General features: G+C 47.4%; 1 protein-coding gene across 1 annotated transcript in view; it reads right to left on the reverse strand.

Annotated features, from left to right (window-relative positions):
* dennd6aa (DENN/MADD domain containing 6Aa) overlaps nucleotides 1-17,166 on the reverse strand; it is a 178,606-nt gene that overhangs the window by 67,826 nt on the left and 93,614 nt on the right. Inside the window, exons 8-9 of the mRNA XM_038812835.1 lie at nucleotides 10,931-10,993; nucleotides 3,675-3,730 (exon numbers count right to left, since the gene is read on the reverse strand). Of these exons, the coding sequence (XP_038668763.1) occupies nucleotides 3,675-3,730; nucleotides 10,931-10,993 (119 nt within the window). The remainder of the gene's footprint in view (nucleotides 1-3,674; nucleotides 3,731-10,930; nucleotides 10,994-17,166) is intronic.

Consider the following 17,166-nt stretch of genomic DNA (forward strand, 5'->3'; position numbering starts at 1 on the left):
GCTGGCTGGGGCAGCATTTACTGCCCATCCCTGATGGCATTTAAGAGTCAATATTGCTGTGGATTTGGAGTCACATGTAGGCCAGACCAGGTAAAGATGCCAGATTTCCTTCCATAAAAGAACATTAGAGACAAAAGCCAACTGACAAAAGGTTTCATGGTCATCATTTAGCTTTAATTCCAGATTTTTATTGAATTCAAATTTCACCATCAGCCATGAATATTACCCTGGGTCTTCGGGTTACTAGTCCAGCAATAATACCACTAGACCACTGCCTCCCAGTGGAACTTACAATTGCTACTTGTTTCAGAAAGGACATTTGAAAGTATCCTGGATGCTTGTCTGTAGATTTCAATTTTTTTGTATTACAATGCAGATTTGCAAATTCACAATCCTGGGCCAAAATTTCTGGCTAAAAATTTTAATTTCTCCATGACTTGGAAACTGCTTCTTTCAATCAAAGACTTTGTTTTATTACTGTGGGAAATGCCCCCTTTCAGGGTTTTGGGTAATGCACCATTTCAGGGGTTTCCCCCATTCCTTTTTGTTCCCCTATGACCCATTTGTGGTTAAGACGGTGGCCAAGCAGGCAAGTTACTCAAATGTTTCTGCCAATGCTGTCTGAAATTTGCTTCAGGCAGGTAAATGAGAAGGTAATTCTTTATCTCTTATCCTCCTTCTCTGTAAAGAAACACATTGCAATGTTTCCTGTGTCAAAATGCCAAGATTGTGAACTCAGGTGCAAATGCGAGTAAACTGACATTTAAATCTACGTTCCGTAACAATTCTCAATTTTTTGTTTTGACACTGGCTCTCTTCCAGTGTAAAGCACCTTTGACTAGTTCCAAGTAGACAAAACAAAAATTAAGTGTTATACATTTGGATGTAAAAATACAAGCAGAACAGCCTATACTCTTGTTATTCTCTTCACTATGTATTCAACATTCAGTCACACTATCGTTTCCATGTCAACTGACTCACACATTTCTGTACCTCTTGGCTTGATCATCTGATTTTCTTCCACTATAAACGTATCGCCAGTTCACCTAAAACCTTTACAATTAACACCAGCAGGAAAATTGAGCCCTGGAATTTAACATAATGCTTTAATCTCACTTAATCTAATATCAGTCATTACCTATATGACAATTCCATCCTTAATATCACCAATTAATTTAATTATGAAACATTTAAATGTACATGTAATAAACTATTTACTTGTCTTAATTCAAAACCATCAGGAAAATATTAACTGGTATGTAAAATTTGCATTCCACCAAATTCGGTCTTGTTTTGCATCAGTTTAAGTACTGTGCCTAGATGTGTATTGCCTAGATGGCAATTAAAGTGCCTCAAATATTAATTTCTTACCAATTGTCATCACCCTTGTGCTTGCTGACCTACACTGGCTGTTGATCTAGAAATGCCTTCATTTTAAAACTCTAACCTTGTTTTTCTATCCCTCCCATTTTCTTGCCTCCTCTCTCTTTGCAAACATACAACCATCTGGGATGTTTGCACGTTCCCAATTCTGGTCTCTTGCACATCCCCAACTTTCATTGCTCAACCGTGCTTTCAGATGCAAGGCCCTGACAGCTGAAGTAATTCTTATCAAAGTCACAAATTAAATACACGGGACCGTGACAAGAGTAAACTAAATCTCCTCCAGTCCTACTGTCTGTCTGGAGCCTTTAACATAGTTGCCCGCATCTTCCTCCTCCAAAGCCTGTCCATCATCATTCGGCTGCACTCACCTTGTCCCGTTTATAACTATCCACTTATAGGCAAGGAATCACCTACAATGGCCTCTCTTATCTTTCCTGCACCATTATCTCTGATCTCTCCCAAGGCTTTCTTTGGTTCCCTCCTATTTATATACTGTCCCTCAGCAATATTATCCAAAACAATGTGTCCGTTTCCACACGTATGCTGACGACATTCAGCTCTACCACGCCACGATCCATCTGGACCTCCTCCAATTGTCAAGCTGTTGGTTCAACATGCAGTTCTGGGTGTGCAAAAATACTGCATAATTAAATATTAAGATCCGAAAGCCATCAGTTTGTTGCAACAGGAAACAGTGGCCAGGCTCACTTAATCTTGAGTGAGGTTGCGCATTAGTTTCCCAGCAACAGGAAAACATCCTACAATTAGGTTGGAGGTGGGAATGGGCTTACACGTGGCATCGCAAAGAGACTGAAAGCCATTACCTTGCTTCCAACCACCCTGTCCCCCATCTCTTGCAACCACCTCCCAGTCTCACCTCACCCACCTGAGTCCAGGGATCCAGCAATGATGCCTGCTGAAGCCCCGAAAGTATTAACTGGCAACAGTCACCTGTTCTGCTGCTAGCAATGGAATGCGGTGGGTATGATTTATGCCACTGAAGTCCTAAATTCTGGGGAAGGCTCAATGATGACCAGTTAAGTGCCTGAGAGGCACCACTTTGGTCCGGCCTCCCCGGGAAGCAAAGTGAGTTTCCACTGGCTCTCCAATTGGTTGGTGGGACCAGCTATTGTCTTTGTTAATGTTGCATCATCACTCAGACCACCTATTTCTACTTCTGTGTCATAGCCCATTCCATCCTAGCTCAGTTCATTTGCTACTGATACCCTCATAAATATTGTTACCTATAGGCTTTATTCTCATTCACTCCTGGATACCTTCACTTGATCTAACATCCAAAACTCTGCTATCCATGTCCTATCTTACACCGAGGTCTGTTGCCCTTCACCCCTGTGCTCACTGACCTACACTGGTTTCTGGATAAGCAATGCCTTGATTTAAAAATTCTCATCCTTGCTTTCAAATTCCTTATAATATTTATAATCTCCTCCAGCCTTACAAACTCTCTGCAATCTCTGCTCTCCTTTATTCTGACCTTTTACCTTATCCTGATTTTAATGCCTTCAGCTGCCAATGGTCCTAAACTCTTCTTAAATCTCTCTTGCTTCCTCCAAAACCATCTCTTTGACCATTTGTCCTCATATTTTGTTTGGCTCAGTTCACCATTTGTTTGACAATGCATCTGAGAAGAACCTTTGGAAATTGTACTGCTGTATAAATTCATGTTGTTGCAGTACACTGTCTCTAACACCGAGTTAAAAGTTGATTTATGTTTCAATTCTGTCTTACGGAAACATAAAGCTTTCTCTCTATATTCAATGCACATACCCCTTCCTCACTCTCTTGTGCACACACACACACACGCACACACAAAGAAAAGCTAAGAGTTTCTGTATAATATTTCAACATGATACCACAAAAGACAGTTTTACAGCCAAGAATTGTTTTTAGCGTTGGTAGGGAGTATCCATAATAAGATATACATGGAGCCATTGCCAAGTTTGGTATGTTAAAGAGGCACCATTTGAAAACACCATTCTGGGTGCGAATTCCATATTTTCAGAGATTCTGTTCTCAGTGAAACATAACCATGGATAGGGCTATATGTTTGGTTTTGTATTGTTTACATCTCAGACATTTTAAGATGCTGAACTCAACAAGTGACTAATATGTGCAAAATCAGATACATGGCAGCAAATAATTTTGTGCATTATGCTGCATAAAATTCATTTGATGTTTATGATCATAAAGTAGATATAACAGGTCCTTCATTATCGAATTGAGGTTGTTCCACTTCTCATTTATCAAATAAATACTGTGCTTCCTACCTGAACAAGTCTACTTCATGTATCGTAGGGAGTGCAAAAGAAACTTGTGTGTCAGTCTATAAAAGCAAAAGAAAATCATGTTAAAATTTAGCATTAACTCTGAATTCATAGTAAGGTGAACAATTTGCTAGCTCATGAGCTATCTAGCATTACATTTTCTACCCTTTATTTGTTAAGATTATTGATTTTTAGCCTGTAGGCTGCGCCTCTCCCCCAACAGTCCCTCCTCTGGTGCCTCCGTGTACCTCCTATCTACCTCCAGCATCTTCCCCACCAGTCTATCCCTCTCACTCCTCTCGCTCCTCTCCCTGTCTGCCCGGATGGATATCAGCTCCCCACGAATCTCTGCCTTCAGGGCTTCCCAGACCATCCTCACCTGGACCTCGCCCGTATCATTCACTTCGAGGTACGCCTCAATACTTGCCAGGACCCTCCCACACATCACCTCCTCCGCCAACAACCCCACATCCAACCGCCACAACGGGCGCTGGTCCCGCACCTCCCCATCTCCAACTCTATCCAATGCGGAGTGTGGTCAGAGATTGCAATGGCCGAATATTCGGCCTCCTCCACTCTCGGAATCAGACCCCTATTCACCACGAAGAAGTCTATCCGAGAATAAACCCTATGTACGTGGGAGAAGAAAGAGTACTCCCGTGCCCTCGGCCTCACAAATCTCCATGGATCCACCCCTCCCATTTGGTCCATAAACCCTCTCAGTACCTTGGCTGCCGCCAGCCTCCTACCCGTCCTTGAACTGGACCGATCCAGTGAAGGATCCAACACCGTATTGAAGTCCCCCCCCATAATCAGACCTCCCGCCTCTAGATCGGGGACCCGTCCCAGCATACGCCTCATAAAGCCCTCATTGTCCCAATTTGGGGCATACACACTAGCAAGTACCACCTTCTCTCCCTGTAGCCTGCCCCTAACCATAACATACCTACCCCCCTTATCCGCCACCACCTCCGATGCCTCAAACAACACATTTTTCCCCACCAGAATCGCCACTCCCCGGTTCTTCACATCCAACCCAGAGTGGAAAACCTGCCCCACCCACCCCTTCCTCAGACGGACCTGGTCCGCCACCTTCAGGTGGGTCTCCTGAAGCATTGCCACATCTTACTTTAGCCCCCTCAGATGAGCAAGTACGAATTTTATAAAAAGTTTGTGGACCTAGTGAGCCCCTTGCTGGTGCGGACACTTAATGAAGTGTGGGAAGGGGGGACTTTGCCCCCGACGATGTCGCGGGCGCTGATTTCGTTAATCTTAAAGAGGGACAAGGACCCCCAGCAGTGTGCTTCATCCAGGCCCATATCTCTCCTTAATGTGGATGCCAAGGTGCTGGCAAAAATCCTGGCCACCAGGATAGAGGACTGTGTGCCAGGGGTTGTACACGAGGACCAGACAGGGTTTGTGAAGGGAAGGCAGCTGAACACGAATGTGTGGAGATTGTTGAATGTCATCATGATGCCGGCGATTGAGGGGGAGGCAGAGATAGTGGTGGCGCTGGATGCGGAGAAGGCCTTCGATAGAGTGGAGTGGGGGTACTTATGGGAGGTGTTGGGGAGGTTTGGATTTTGTGAAGGGTTTATTAGATGGGTGAGGCTGCTATATGAGGCCCCGATTTTTTTATTTTATAAATGTTTTTTATTCAGTTTTCATGTTTTATATTGAACAAATTACAAATTGTTAGAGAGAGAGAAAAAAAAAGAACATGCAAAAATTAACATATATATTTACAGGTAAGCATCTTCGTAATAATAACTGTGGCCTCCCCCCTTTAGCCGGCTTACATATTTTACATTCCCCAATATGGCCGAGGCACATGTTTATTGGCATTTATTTACAGTTTAGTTTTGGGCCTTACCTAGCCATCAAACCCCCATAACGAACCCGTAGCCCCCCCCCCCCCCCCCCCCCCCCCCCGCGGCAACCTTCCCCCAATTCCCATCCATTTTCCCCTGATTCTTGGCCACCCGACTATTCTTCCTCTTGTTCGTTGGCCACAAACAGGTCCCGGAACAATTGCATGAATGGCTCCCACGTTCTGTGGAAGCCGACGTCCGACCCTCGGATGGCGAATTTGATTTTCTCCATTTGGAGAGATTCCGAGAGGTCGGACAGCCAGTCTGCAGCTCTGGGCGGTGCTGCTGACCGCCAGCCAAACAGGATTCTACGGCGGGCGATCAGGGAGGCAAAGGCAAGGGCATCCGCCCTCCTCCCCAGGAAGAGATCTGACTGGTCTGAAACCCCGAAGACCGCCACTATCGGGCATGGCTCCACCCTCACCCCCACCACTTTGGACATAGCCTCGAAGAAGGCTGTCCAGTACTCCACAAGTCTGGGGCAAGACCAGAACATGTGGGCGTGGTTGGCCGGGCCTCTTTGGCACCGTTCGCATCTGTCCTCCACCTCCGGAAAGAACCTGCTCCTACGGTTTCTTGTTAAGTGGGCTCTATGTACCACTTTTAGTTGCGTCAGGCTGAGCCTTGCGCACGTGGAGGTGGAGTTGACCCTATGTAGTGCTTCGCTCTAGAGTCCCCACCCTATCTCCATCCCCAGGTCGTCCTCCCATTTCCTTCTTGTTGCGTCCCGTACGGTGTCATCCCTTTCTACCAGTCGGTCATACAAGTCGCTACAGTTCCCTTTCTCTAGGATACTTGCGTCCAGTAGGTCTTCCAGTAGTGTCTGTCGTGGCGGTTGTGGGTACATCCTTGTCTCCTTTCGTAGGAAGTTTTTGAGCTGGAGGTACCGCAGCTTGTTCCCCCCAGCTAGCCGAAATTTTATATGAGGCCCCTATGGCGTGTGTGGCCACGAATGGGAGGAGGTTGGAGTACTTCCGGCTTTACCGAGGGACCAGGCAGGGTTGCCCCCTGTCCCCCTGTCCCCCTTGCTGTTTGCATTGGCAATCGAGCCGTTGGCGATGGCGTTGAGGGATTAAGGGAGGTGGAGAGGTTTGGTGATGGCGTTGAGGGATTCAGGGAGGTGGAGGGGTTTGGTGCGAGGTGGGGAAGAACATAGGGTGTCGTCGTATGCCGATGACCTGTTACTGTATGTGGCGGACCCGGTGGGAGGGATGCCGGGGGGTGATGGAGCTGCTAGCTGAGTTTGGGACCTTTTCAGGCTACACACTAAATCTAGGCAAGAGTGAGGTGTTTGTGGTGCACCCTGGAGACCAGGAGGAAGGAATTGGTAGGCTACCGCTTAGGAGGGCAGGGGAGAGTTTTAGGTACCTGGGGGTGCAGGTGGCCAGGGACTGGGGGACTCTTCACAAGCATAATTTCACCAGGCTTGTGGATCAGATGGAGGAGGAGTTCAAGAGGTGGGACATGCTGCCATTGTTGTTGGCGGGGAGGGTGCAGTCCGTCAAAATGACGGTGCTTCCGAGGTTCTTGTTCCTCTTTCAGTGCCTGCCCATCTTCATTCCCAGGGCCTTCTTTAGGAGGGTGACTAGCAGTATTTTGAGCTTTGTGTGGGCACATGGGACTCCGAGAGTGAAGAGGGTTTTCCTGGAGCGAGGGAGGGATAGAGGCGGGCTGGCGCTGCCCAACCTTTTGGGGTACTATTGGGCGGCCAATGTGTCAATGGTGCGTAAATGGGTGATGGAGAAGGGGGGGGGGGGGGGCGCGGCGTGGAAAAGAATGGAGATGGCATCATGTAGAGGTACGAGCCTGGGTGCCTTGGCAACGGCGCCGTTGCCGCTCTCTCCTAAGAGGTATACCACGAGCCCGGTGGTGGCGGCGACCCTAAGAATCTGGGGACAGTGGAGACGGCATAGGGGGGAAACAGGGGGCTCGATGGAGGCTCCATTAGGTGGAAATCATCGGTTCATCCCGGGGAACACTGATGGGGGATTTACGGGATGGCAAAGGGTGGGCATCAGTAAATTGAGGGACCTGTTTATTGGCGGGAGGTTTGCGGGCCTGGGGGAACTGGAAGATAAATTTGGGCTCCCCCAAGGGAACATGTTCAGATACTTGCAGGTAAAGGCATTTGCTAGGCGACAGGTAGAGGGATTCCCTCTGCTGCCCTCGCAGGGGACGATGGACAGAGTGCTTTCGGGGGTGTGGGTCGGAGAGGGGAAGGTGTCTGACATTTATCAGGTAATGCAGGAGGTGGAGGAGTCGTCAGTGGAGGAGCTGAAGGCTAAATGGGAGGGGGAACTTGGGGAGCAGATAGAGGACGGGACTTGGGCGGATATCTTGGAGAGAGTCAACTCTTCCTCCTCATGTGCGAGGCTTAGTCTCATCCAATTTAAGCTGCTGCACCGGGCCCACATGTCCGGGACTAGGATGAGTAGGTTCTTTGGGGGTGAGGACAGGTGCACCAGGCGTTCGGGGAGTCCAGCGAATCATGGCCATATGTTCTGGGCATGCCCGGCACTGGAAGAATTCTGGAAGGGGGTGGCGGGGACGGTGTCGAGGGTGGTTGGATCCAGGGTCAAACCAGGGTGGGGACTCGCGATTTTTGGAGTCGCGGTGGGGCCGGGAGTGCAGGAGGCAAAAGAGGCCGGTGTCCTGGCCTTTGCGTCCCTAGTAGCCCGGCGGAGGATCTTGATGCAGTGGAAAGATGAGAGGCCCCCAAGTGTGGAGACCTGGATCAGTGACATGGCGGGATTTATAAAATTGGAGAGGGTCAAATTTGCCTTGAGAGGATCAATACAAGGGTCTACAAACTGTGGCAGCCTTTTCTGGACTTCCTGGCTCAAAGATAGGTATCTTGGTCAATAGCAGCAGCTACCCGGGGGGGGGTATGGTTCGATGTTGTTGTATAAATACAACATTTTTCAATAAAAATTATTTCAAAAAAAGATCATTGAACAAAAAAGATCAAAAACACACCGCTGCCATGGTGAAAGACACATGCTGAAAGATTCTCCCAAAGGGAGGCTGAGTGCTGACGCCGGAGTGAAACCCGGAGTGTTTCACTCCGGCGTTGGAGGCCGCTCCTCGCCCCCTATTCTCCTCCCCCCCGGGGGACTAGGAGCGGCGTTGCGAGAAACTCGGCCGTCGGGCCTTGACGCTCGTGTCAAAGCGGAGCGCCGAGAATGATGCGGCCGGTGGCGCCCAAGTGATGTCAGCCGCGCATGCGCAGGTTGGCCGGCTCCAACCCGCGCATGCGCGGTTGCCATCTTCCCCTCCGCTGCCCCGCAAGACATGGCGGCTTGATCTTGCAGGGCGGCGGAGGGGAAAGAGTGCGTCTCTTAGAGACGCCGGCCCGAAGATCGGTGGGCACCGATCGCGGGCCAGTCACCTCCTGAGCACGCCCGTGGTGTTCGATCTTCCCTCCGCGGCCCTCCCCCCCCCCCCCCCACATGGCCCCACACTTACCTGTCGCGCAATGTTCACGCCGGCAGCCACCAGGTGCGGCTGGCGCCGGCGTGAACCGGTCGGGTTAGTCAGGCCGCTCGGCCCATCTGGGCCGGAGAATCGCCGGTCGCCGTGAAAGACAGCGAGCAGCGATTCTCCGAGCGGCGTCACGCAAAACACCATTTTGGGGGGGTGGGAGAATCGCGGGGGGTGCCAGGGCAGCGTGTCGTGATTCACCCGGCCCTCCCGCGATTCTCCCACCCGGCGTGGGGAGCGGAGAATCAGGCCCACAATTCCTCAAATTAGTTTAATAATTTTCATTTTAATGCATAATATTTATTGCACATCACAGAAATGGAAAAATTATAAACTTCCAAGTGTGTTATGGGCTTACGTTTTTGAGAAATGTTACAAAATGACAAGTCCATGCACCACTGCATGTGTACTAACTAGTGAAGCACATTATGGCATATTGCCGTCATTGGGGTTAGCCCATGGCAGTGGGCAGGTAGAGCAAGTGATAGAATGCCATTTCGGCTGGGGATTTACTCTACCATAATTTACGAAAGGAGCAGCTTCTGTCAGTATAAACAATGGATGTATGATTTAACAAATGAAAATTATTATTGACATTCATCTTGCCTTCTTGATCGTCGCAATTTCAGTGGAGCCTACATTATATTTGGCTTATGCAAGTAACAAAAAACATTCCCTCGATGGTTTAGCCAGTTGAGCTAATGATCAGTTGAACCAAACAGACGTGGAAGAATCTTATTTGTTAGATTCCTGGTCGATGCTCAGTTTGATTCTCTGAACTGGGACAGCTGTTAGAAACTTTTTAAACAGTGCTTTCAATTAGGAGGGAACAGCAAACTGGCCAGAGTTCCCACTCCTAAATGCTGTCTAAGGCCTCCTACTGGAAACTTGTCGAAGTGGATATCAGAGCACCAGCATGATTTAAGTTTTGTTGTGATATCCGTCCTGGCTGAATAACTTGATAACATCCATCAAGGCTCACAAATGGGAAAAGTACTGGAGTGCAAGAGGCACTCATGGAATTAAACTGCAAAGAGTCAATGGAGTAGAAATTAGTGAGCATTTATAACCATTGCTCCACATAAAATATAAGAACATAATAAAATAAGAAATAGTTGGAGTAGACAATTTAGTCACTCACGCCTGCTCCACTATTCAATAAGACCAATAAGACCATGGCTGATCTAACTGTGGCCTTTAATCCACTTTCATGTTGGCCCTTCATTACCCTCTACTGCTTTAGAGATCAACATTCTGTCCAAATCATATATATTCAATGACCCACCTCTAATGCTCTCGGGGGTAAGGAATACCAAAGAATAACCACTCTCGCAAAATAAGTTCCTCCTCATTTCTGTATCAAAATAGGAACCCCCCCTTATTTTGAAACTATGCCCACTAGCTCCAGTTTAGCAGTGGCCAGTCCTGCTGCTAAATTGATTCTCAGAAAATGATGTTCTGGACCTAAATTAGAGATCTCATGCCTATTCAAGGATTCCTTGATGAAATTAGCTACTGATAAATGGAGTAAATGTTAGGATTTTCATGGTGCTTATGGCCATCAACTTCAAAAAATGAAAATAAACACAACCTTGAGAGAAAATATTTATTTGCAACTCTGTTTTAATTGGACACTGCTTATTTTTAAACTGCGTCCCCTAGTTCTGGTCTCTCCTACACTGGGAACATCACATTATGGATAGTTGACGGCATCAAAAAATGTGGAGCTCAAATCTAACTGTAAGGAAGGCGCAAGTTGGGCCATCTCGCCTACAAAAGTGCTATATTACTGATCTCAAAGCTTCCAAGTATCAAACTTAATTTGTCTTCCACAGAAATCAGGTCGACCGTCTGGTATGGTCAACAGTACCAATATCTTGTCATACCACATTATTAAAATGACATTACCTCATCTCCAGATTGTACTATCTGTGTTGCACCTGGCTTGTCTTGTCCAGTAGGAATCCTAACCTGTTATTAATTGGGAGAAAACAAATACTTATGATTAATTATGAACCCAAGAATTACATAATGAAAGACAATTTCACTGTAAGCATTTGAATCGTATGACTTTGACATATAAACTTACAAATTTGAGCAATAATCTGGCCTATCAAGCCTGTTTCAGTCACCTTATAAATAAGCTTTCTAGAGTTATCATAGTGTATGTACCACCGCTCCACCCACCAACTCCCCCAGTCCCCATTTTTCCACCCACCAGAAACCATGTAATCATCTGGAACACATCAAGATCTTCAAGCCATTTTCATCTGGCGTGTTATGATCCAGTTAGGGACCAATGACATTTTGTTTAAAGTAGACCAAGTTTGAAATCCCAGCTACAAGGAGAATTAAGCCACAAGATTCTATGGTTTAATATACTGTAGGGCTCTTCCTGTTGATTCCCTTTCATCCCCTTTCTTTATTTTGGTTGTTATTTTCATTCATGGATGCTTAATGGGCATATACCTTTAGGTTGAGCAGGGGAAGAAAGAAATTCAAAAGTTACAAAAGAGGACACTCTGCTAGCTTTGGACAGCAGAACTCAGACTTTGTGGCACCCAAGGGATTGGTGGGACCCTGTTTGATTGGTTGGCCGGTGACCAATGAATTGGCCAAAAGTCTGTATTCTGCCCGGTAACAGGTCCTGCCCGAGTGGGATGATTTGCAGAGAGCCAGGGGAACGGCAGACAGGTCCCTGGGCATTCAGAGGAAATGACCTCTCTTTCTCCCTTATCTTATCTTTTAAGACTCTTATCTTTTTACATCCATTATTATTTTACCCCTCATCCTCTGTGTTTTCTGTCATGTGCGTGTACGTATGTATGTGTGCATTGCTGTGGATTTGGAGTCACATGTAGGAGAGACCAGGTAAAGATGACAGATTTTCTTCCTAAAAGGGCATTTATGAACCAGATGGGGTTTTGCAATTAATAAAAGTTTAATGTTCACCATTATTGAGACTAGATTTTAATTCCAGATTAATTAATTTCATTTAAATTCTACCAGTTTCTGTGATGGGATTGGTCACCGGAGGTTCACCTGGGTCTCTGGATCACCAGCCAAGTGACAATACCCCTATACCACCATCTCTCCAAATTACCAGCAGAATTCCAACTCTTTTGCAAACCACCAACTTCATTCAGCAGGCATTGCTCCTGGGGGTCTCCAAACTCCAGTCTCCCTACTGCGCCAAGCTGTAAATGACTCTTGGGGCTTCTCCGAGACCTAACAACCCGACACAGAACCAGTGACCGTCTCAGCTACACAGGACTTTGCCGAGTCCCAACTGAATGGATCTGCTAGCAGCTCCTCGGGCTTCTCTGTGAGCTGCGCACCACACAAGATCCAAACTACCAGCAAACCCGTCTCCCACCAACAAGGAAACATTGAAAGGAGAGAACCTTCTGAAGCTCCACCCATTTCCATGATGACATAGCCTTTCAGTGTTCACTGAATACTTCTAAACTAATTCAGCTCAACTCCCAAAACAAAACACCTCACTGGACTGCACTTCATTGCAAAGTGTATACATGATGTCTCCAGTACTCCAGCTAAGTAAGCCCACCTGCTGTATCATGGCTCCATTGCTTCTATTCTGACTCCATTAAACAAATATGGGTAACCTCCCGAGTTGCCATTTTCTTTTAGGTGTTCTGGCAATTTCTAAAGCCCAGCATTTCAGTTACATTACCTTCACAACAATAATCTTTCCAGAACATAACCTCTAGTCATAAGTGGTTCTGCTCTGAATCTTTTCCAGGGGCATCTATATAACGCACCATGAGTTCACAAGAATGGGACACAATACTCTAAATAAGACTTAATAAAAGTCTTGTCGAAGGCCACTATTATGCTTTTGTTTATTAGCTCTGAAGAATAATTAATACTGTATCTGTTTTTGTTATAACATATAGAGAGACGGTGTGCAATTTAACCGAAAAAAACAGACCCTCTTTGGGCGCGTTTAATGGGGTATTTCATGGTGCCTGCAGCGCAGAGTCGACCCTGTTATTAAACGGAATTCTTTTTTTGGCCTCAGCAGGAATGCCACACTGAGGCTGCACTTACCTCACTTTAGGGATGCTCCGATCTCTCGACCCCCCCCCCCCCCCCCCCCCCCCCCCACTGGATTCCCCATCGTGGCCTCCGGACCCCCTCCAATGCCCTAACCTCCCTGTTAGCGGGTCCTCAAGCCCCCCCCTCACCCACTTAATAAGGGCAAGCCACCACCAGGCCCAATCCCTGACATGGGCAACTTGGCACCTTGGCACAGCCAGCCTGGCAGTGCCCCAGACAGCCTGGCAGCACCACTTAGGCCAGGGTGGCAACACCAAGGTGCTCGGATGGCAGCAGGAGTGCCGGAGTACCAACTGGGGGCATCTAATGGCTTGGGAGACCCCATCAGGTGCCATTAAGCCTGGTCCATGTTTGTGCGGACCATTCCTAAACAGCACCGGGTGTTCGTTCCCGGGCCTCGGGAACATCGGGCGTTGACATATTTAAGTAAGCCTAACTGCTCACTTAAATATGTAAATCTCAATCTCGCCCAGTGTGGGCGAGATCCAGATTGCGACGTCTCACAAGATCTCATCAGCTCTTACTTTCTCTTTTCATTAACCATAAGCAAACACAATTGTTATATTAAAAGACAGATGTAGGCCTTTCTCCCTTGCTAGGTTGGACTGTACTCTTTTCATCGGAACATAGGAGATGGAGGCTATTCCGCCCAAGTCTGCTCCGCCGTTCAACTAGCCGATCTTCTCAACACCATTTTCCCACACTATCCCCATATCTCAGAGTGACCGCTGTTCAGAAATCTATCGACCACTGCTTTGAACATACTCAATGACCGAGCCTCCACAGCCCTCTGGCATAGAGAATCCCTCTGACTGAAGAAATTCCTCATCATCTCAGTCCTAAATGGCCTCTCTCAGTCCGAGACACTGCCCCTGATTAGCCGGTCCAAATCCCCTTGAAGCCTATTTGCATCCTCCTCATAACTCACATTCCCATCAATTTTTGTGTCATCAGCAAATTTGGAAATATTACATTTCGTCCCCACATCCAAGTCACTGACATAGACTGTGAACAGTTGGGGTTCAAGCACTGATCCTTGCGGTTCCATCCTAGTTACAGACTGCCAACCAGAGAACAATTCACTTATCCCTCCTCTCCATTTTCTGTCTGCTAACCAATTTTTAATCCATGACAGTATATTACCCGCATTCTATGTGTTTTAATTTTGTTTACTAACCTCACGAGGAAATGTGCTGAAAACCTTTTCAAATGTCTAACTACACCACCTCCACTTGTTAACCCTCATCTATCTTGCCAGCAATATCCTCAAAAAGGCTCCAACAGATTTCCTGTTCAAAAATCCATGTCGATTTTGCCCGATTCTACAATTACTTTCTCAGTGCCCAGTTATCACATCCTTTATAACAGATTCCAGCATTTTCCCTATTACTAATGTCAGGCTATCAGGTCTGTAATTTCCCGTTTTCACTCTCCCTTCTTTCTTAAATAGCAGTGTTATTCTTGCTATCTTCCAATCCACAGGCACCATTCCAGAATCTATAGGATTCTGAAAGATGATCACCAATGTATTCACTATCTCTACAGCCACCTTTTCAACTCTTCGAGATATACATCATCAAATCCAGGAGGTTTATCTACTTTCAGTACCAGAAATTTCTCCAGCATTACTTTTGCAAAAAATACTAACTTCCTTCAGGTCCTCAATCTCACTGGCCCCTTGGCTCCCCAATACTTTAGGGAGGTTTTTACTATTGACAGACACATAGGGCGGGATTCTCCCTACCCGGTGGGGCGGGGGATCCCGGCGCCGAGGAGTGGCGTGAACCACTCTGGCGTCAGGCCGCCCCAAAGGTGCGGGGAATCCTCCGCATCTTCAGGGGCTAGGCTGGCCACGGAATGGTTTGCGCCGCGCCAGCGGGGAAGGGGCTGGTGCCACGCCAACCGGCACCGAAGGGCCTCCACCGGCCGGCGCGAGTTGGCGCATGCGCGGGAGCGCCAGCGTGTGCTAGCGTCATCCCAGTGCATGCGCATGGGGATCTTCTCCGCGTCGGCCATCGCAGAGGACCACAGCGGCCGACGCGGAACAATAGAGTGCCCTCACGGCACATGTCATCCCGCGGTTCGGTGGGCCCCGATTGTGGGCCAGGCCACCGTGGGGGCACCTCCCGGTGCCAGATCCCGCCCCCCCCACCGAGGACGGAGGACGTCGCCCTCGCCACCAGGTCAGCCAGTAAGGACCTACTCTAATTTACGCCGGCGGACCGGCAAAAAAACGGGCGGCCATTCGGCCCAGAGAATCGCCGGGGGGAGCCGCAGCCACCGGCCGCCGCGATTCCTGCCCCCGCCAAATCCCTGGCGCCGGAGAATTCGGCAGCCGGTGGGGGCGGGATTCACGCCGGCCCCGAGCGCTTCTCCGACCCGGCCGGGGTGTGGTCGGAGAATCCCGCCCATAGTATTTGTTTACTTTGTCTGCCATTTTCATATTTCCCATTATAAATTCTGCATTCTCTTGACTGTAATTGGCCTGCATTTGCCTTTACTAACCTTTTCACATAGTTCACTAGTATGCTTTCATATTCTATTTTCTCTTTCTTCATCAATTTCTTTGTTCTCCTTTGCTGAGCATTAAAACATCCTAATCGTAACTACTTTTTTGGTAACTTGTCATGCCTCTTTGTTTGATCTGACAGAACTTTCAACTTATTTTGTTAGCCATGGTTGGACCATTTCCCTGGCTTTTTTTGTACCTTAAAGGAGTGTAAACTTGTTGTAACCCAGGTGTTAATTCTTTAAATCCCATCGACCATTTTACCCTTTACTGCAGTTTCTCTATCTATCCAGCCAATTTGTCCCTCAAATCCTGGTAGCTTTCTTGGTTTAGATTAAATACACTAGTTTTGGATTGATCGGCATCACTTTCAAACTTAAATGTAAAATTCTGTCACTTTTGGTCATTCCTCACCAAAGGCTTCTTTGCAACAAGTATAATAATTAGCCCTTTCTCATTGTACAATATTAAATCTAAAATAGTCTGTTTTCTAGTTATCTCAACATACTGCTCTAGAAAATCATCGTGTACACATTCCAGGGATTTGTCGTCCTCAACATTAGTGCTCATTAGGTTTACACCGCCTACATGTAAATTGAAATGTTCCATGATTAGTGTGTTAATCTTGTTATGTGCATCTCTCATTTCCTGCTTTATACTGTGCCCGATATTACCACTTACATTTGGTGGCCTAGAACAATAAGGTTTGCAGCCCCTCGCTGTTTCTTAGCTCCACCTAAATGGATTCTACATCTAGAGCTTCCAATCTAAAATCCTGTCACACTAATGCACTGATCTCATCCTTTATTAACATTGCAACACCACCTCCCTTTCTAAATGCCAAATACCTATGAACTTTCAGTTCTTTTTTTTTTTATAAATTTAGGTTACCCAATTATTTTTTCCAATTAAGGGGCAATTTAGCGTGGCCAATCCACCTACACTGCACATTTTTGGGTTGTGGGGGCGAAACCCACGCAGACACGGGGAGAATGTGCAAACTCCACACGGACAGTGACCCAGAGCCGGGATCGAACCTGGGACCTCAGCGCCGTGAGGCGGTTGTGCTAACCACTAGGCCACCGTGCTGCCCTGAACTTTCAGTTCGAAAACTTGATCATCCCACAACCATGGGCGGGATTCTCTGGTCGGCAACGCCAAAATCGCGTTCGCCGATTGGCTGGAGAATCAACGTTTCCGATATAATAGAGGGACGGTGCCACTTTCGCGGTGCTCCGCTTCCTCCAAAGCCACGTACTCTGGGAGTACACCACGCGCCGCATCGACGGCCTCAGGCTCCCCCCGATGCTCTGCCCCGACCAGCCGAGTTCCCGATGGCGTCGATCGTGTATGCTATCATTCGTTGGGAACTCGGCGTGGTGGTGTCATTAGTGGGCCCAACCCTGTATACTTCACAGTTGCTGAATCGATCCAGGTTGGTCACCAGTTTTGCTGTCGTGAAAGACCACGAATTCTGCCACAGCGTCAACACGCCCTATATCTTTGAAGTTCTGCTTTTAAAATTTAGCCCCTAGCTGTTCATACTCTCCAAGAC

This window comes from Scyliorhinus canicula, chromosome 11, assembly GCF_902713615.1.
Source record: "Scyliorhinus canicula chromosome 11, sScyCan1.1, whole genome shotgun sequence".
NCBI lineage: Eukaryota > Metazoa > Chordata > Chondrichthyes > Carcharhiniformes > Scyliorhinidae > Scyliorhinus > Scyliorhinus canicula.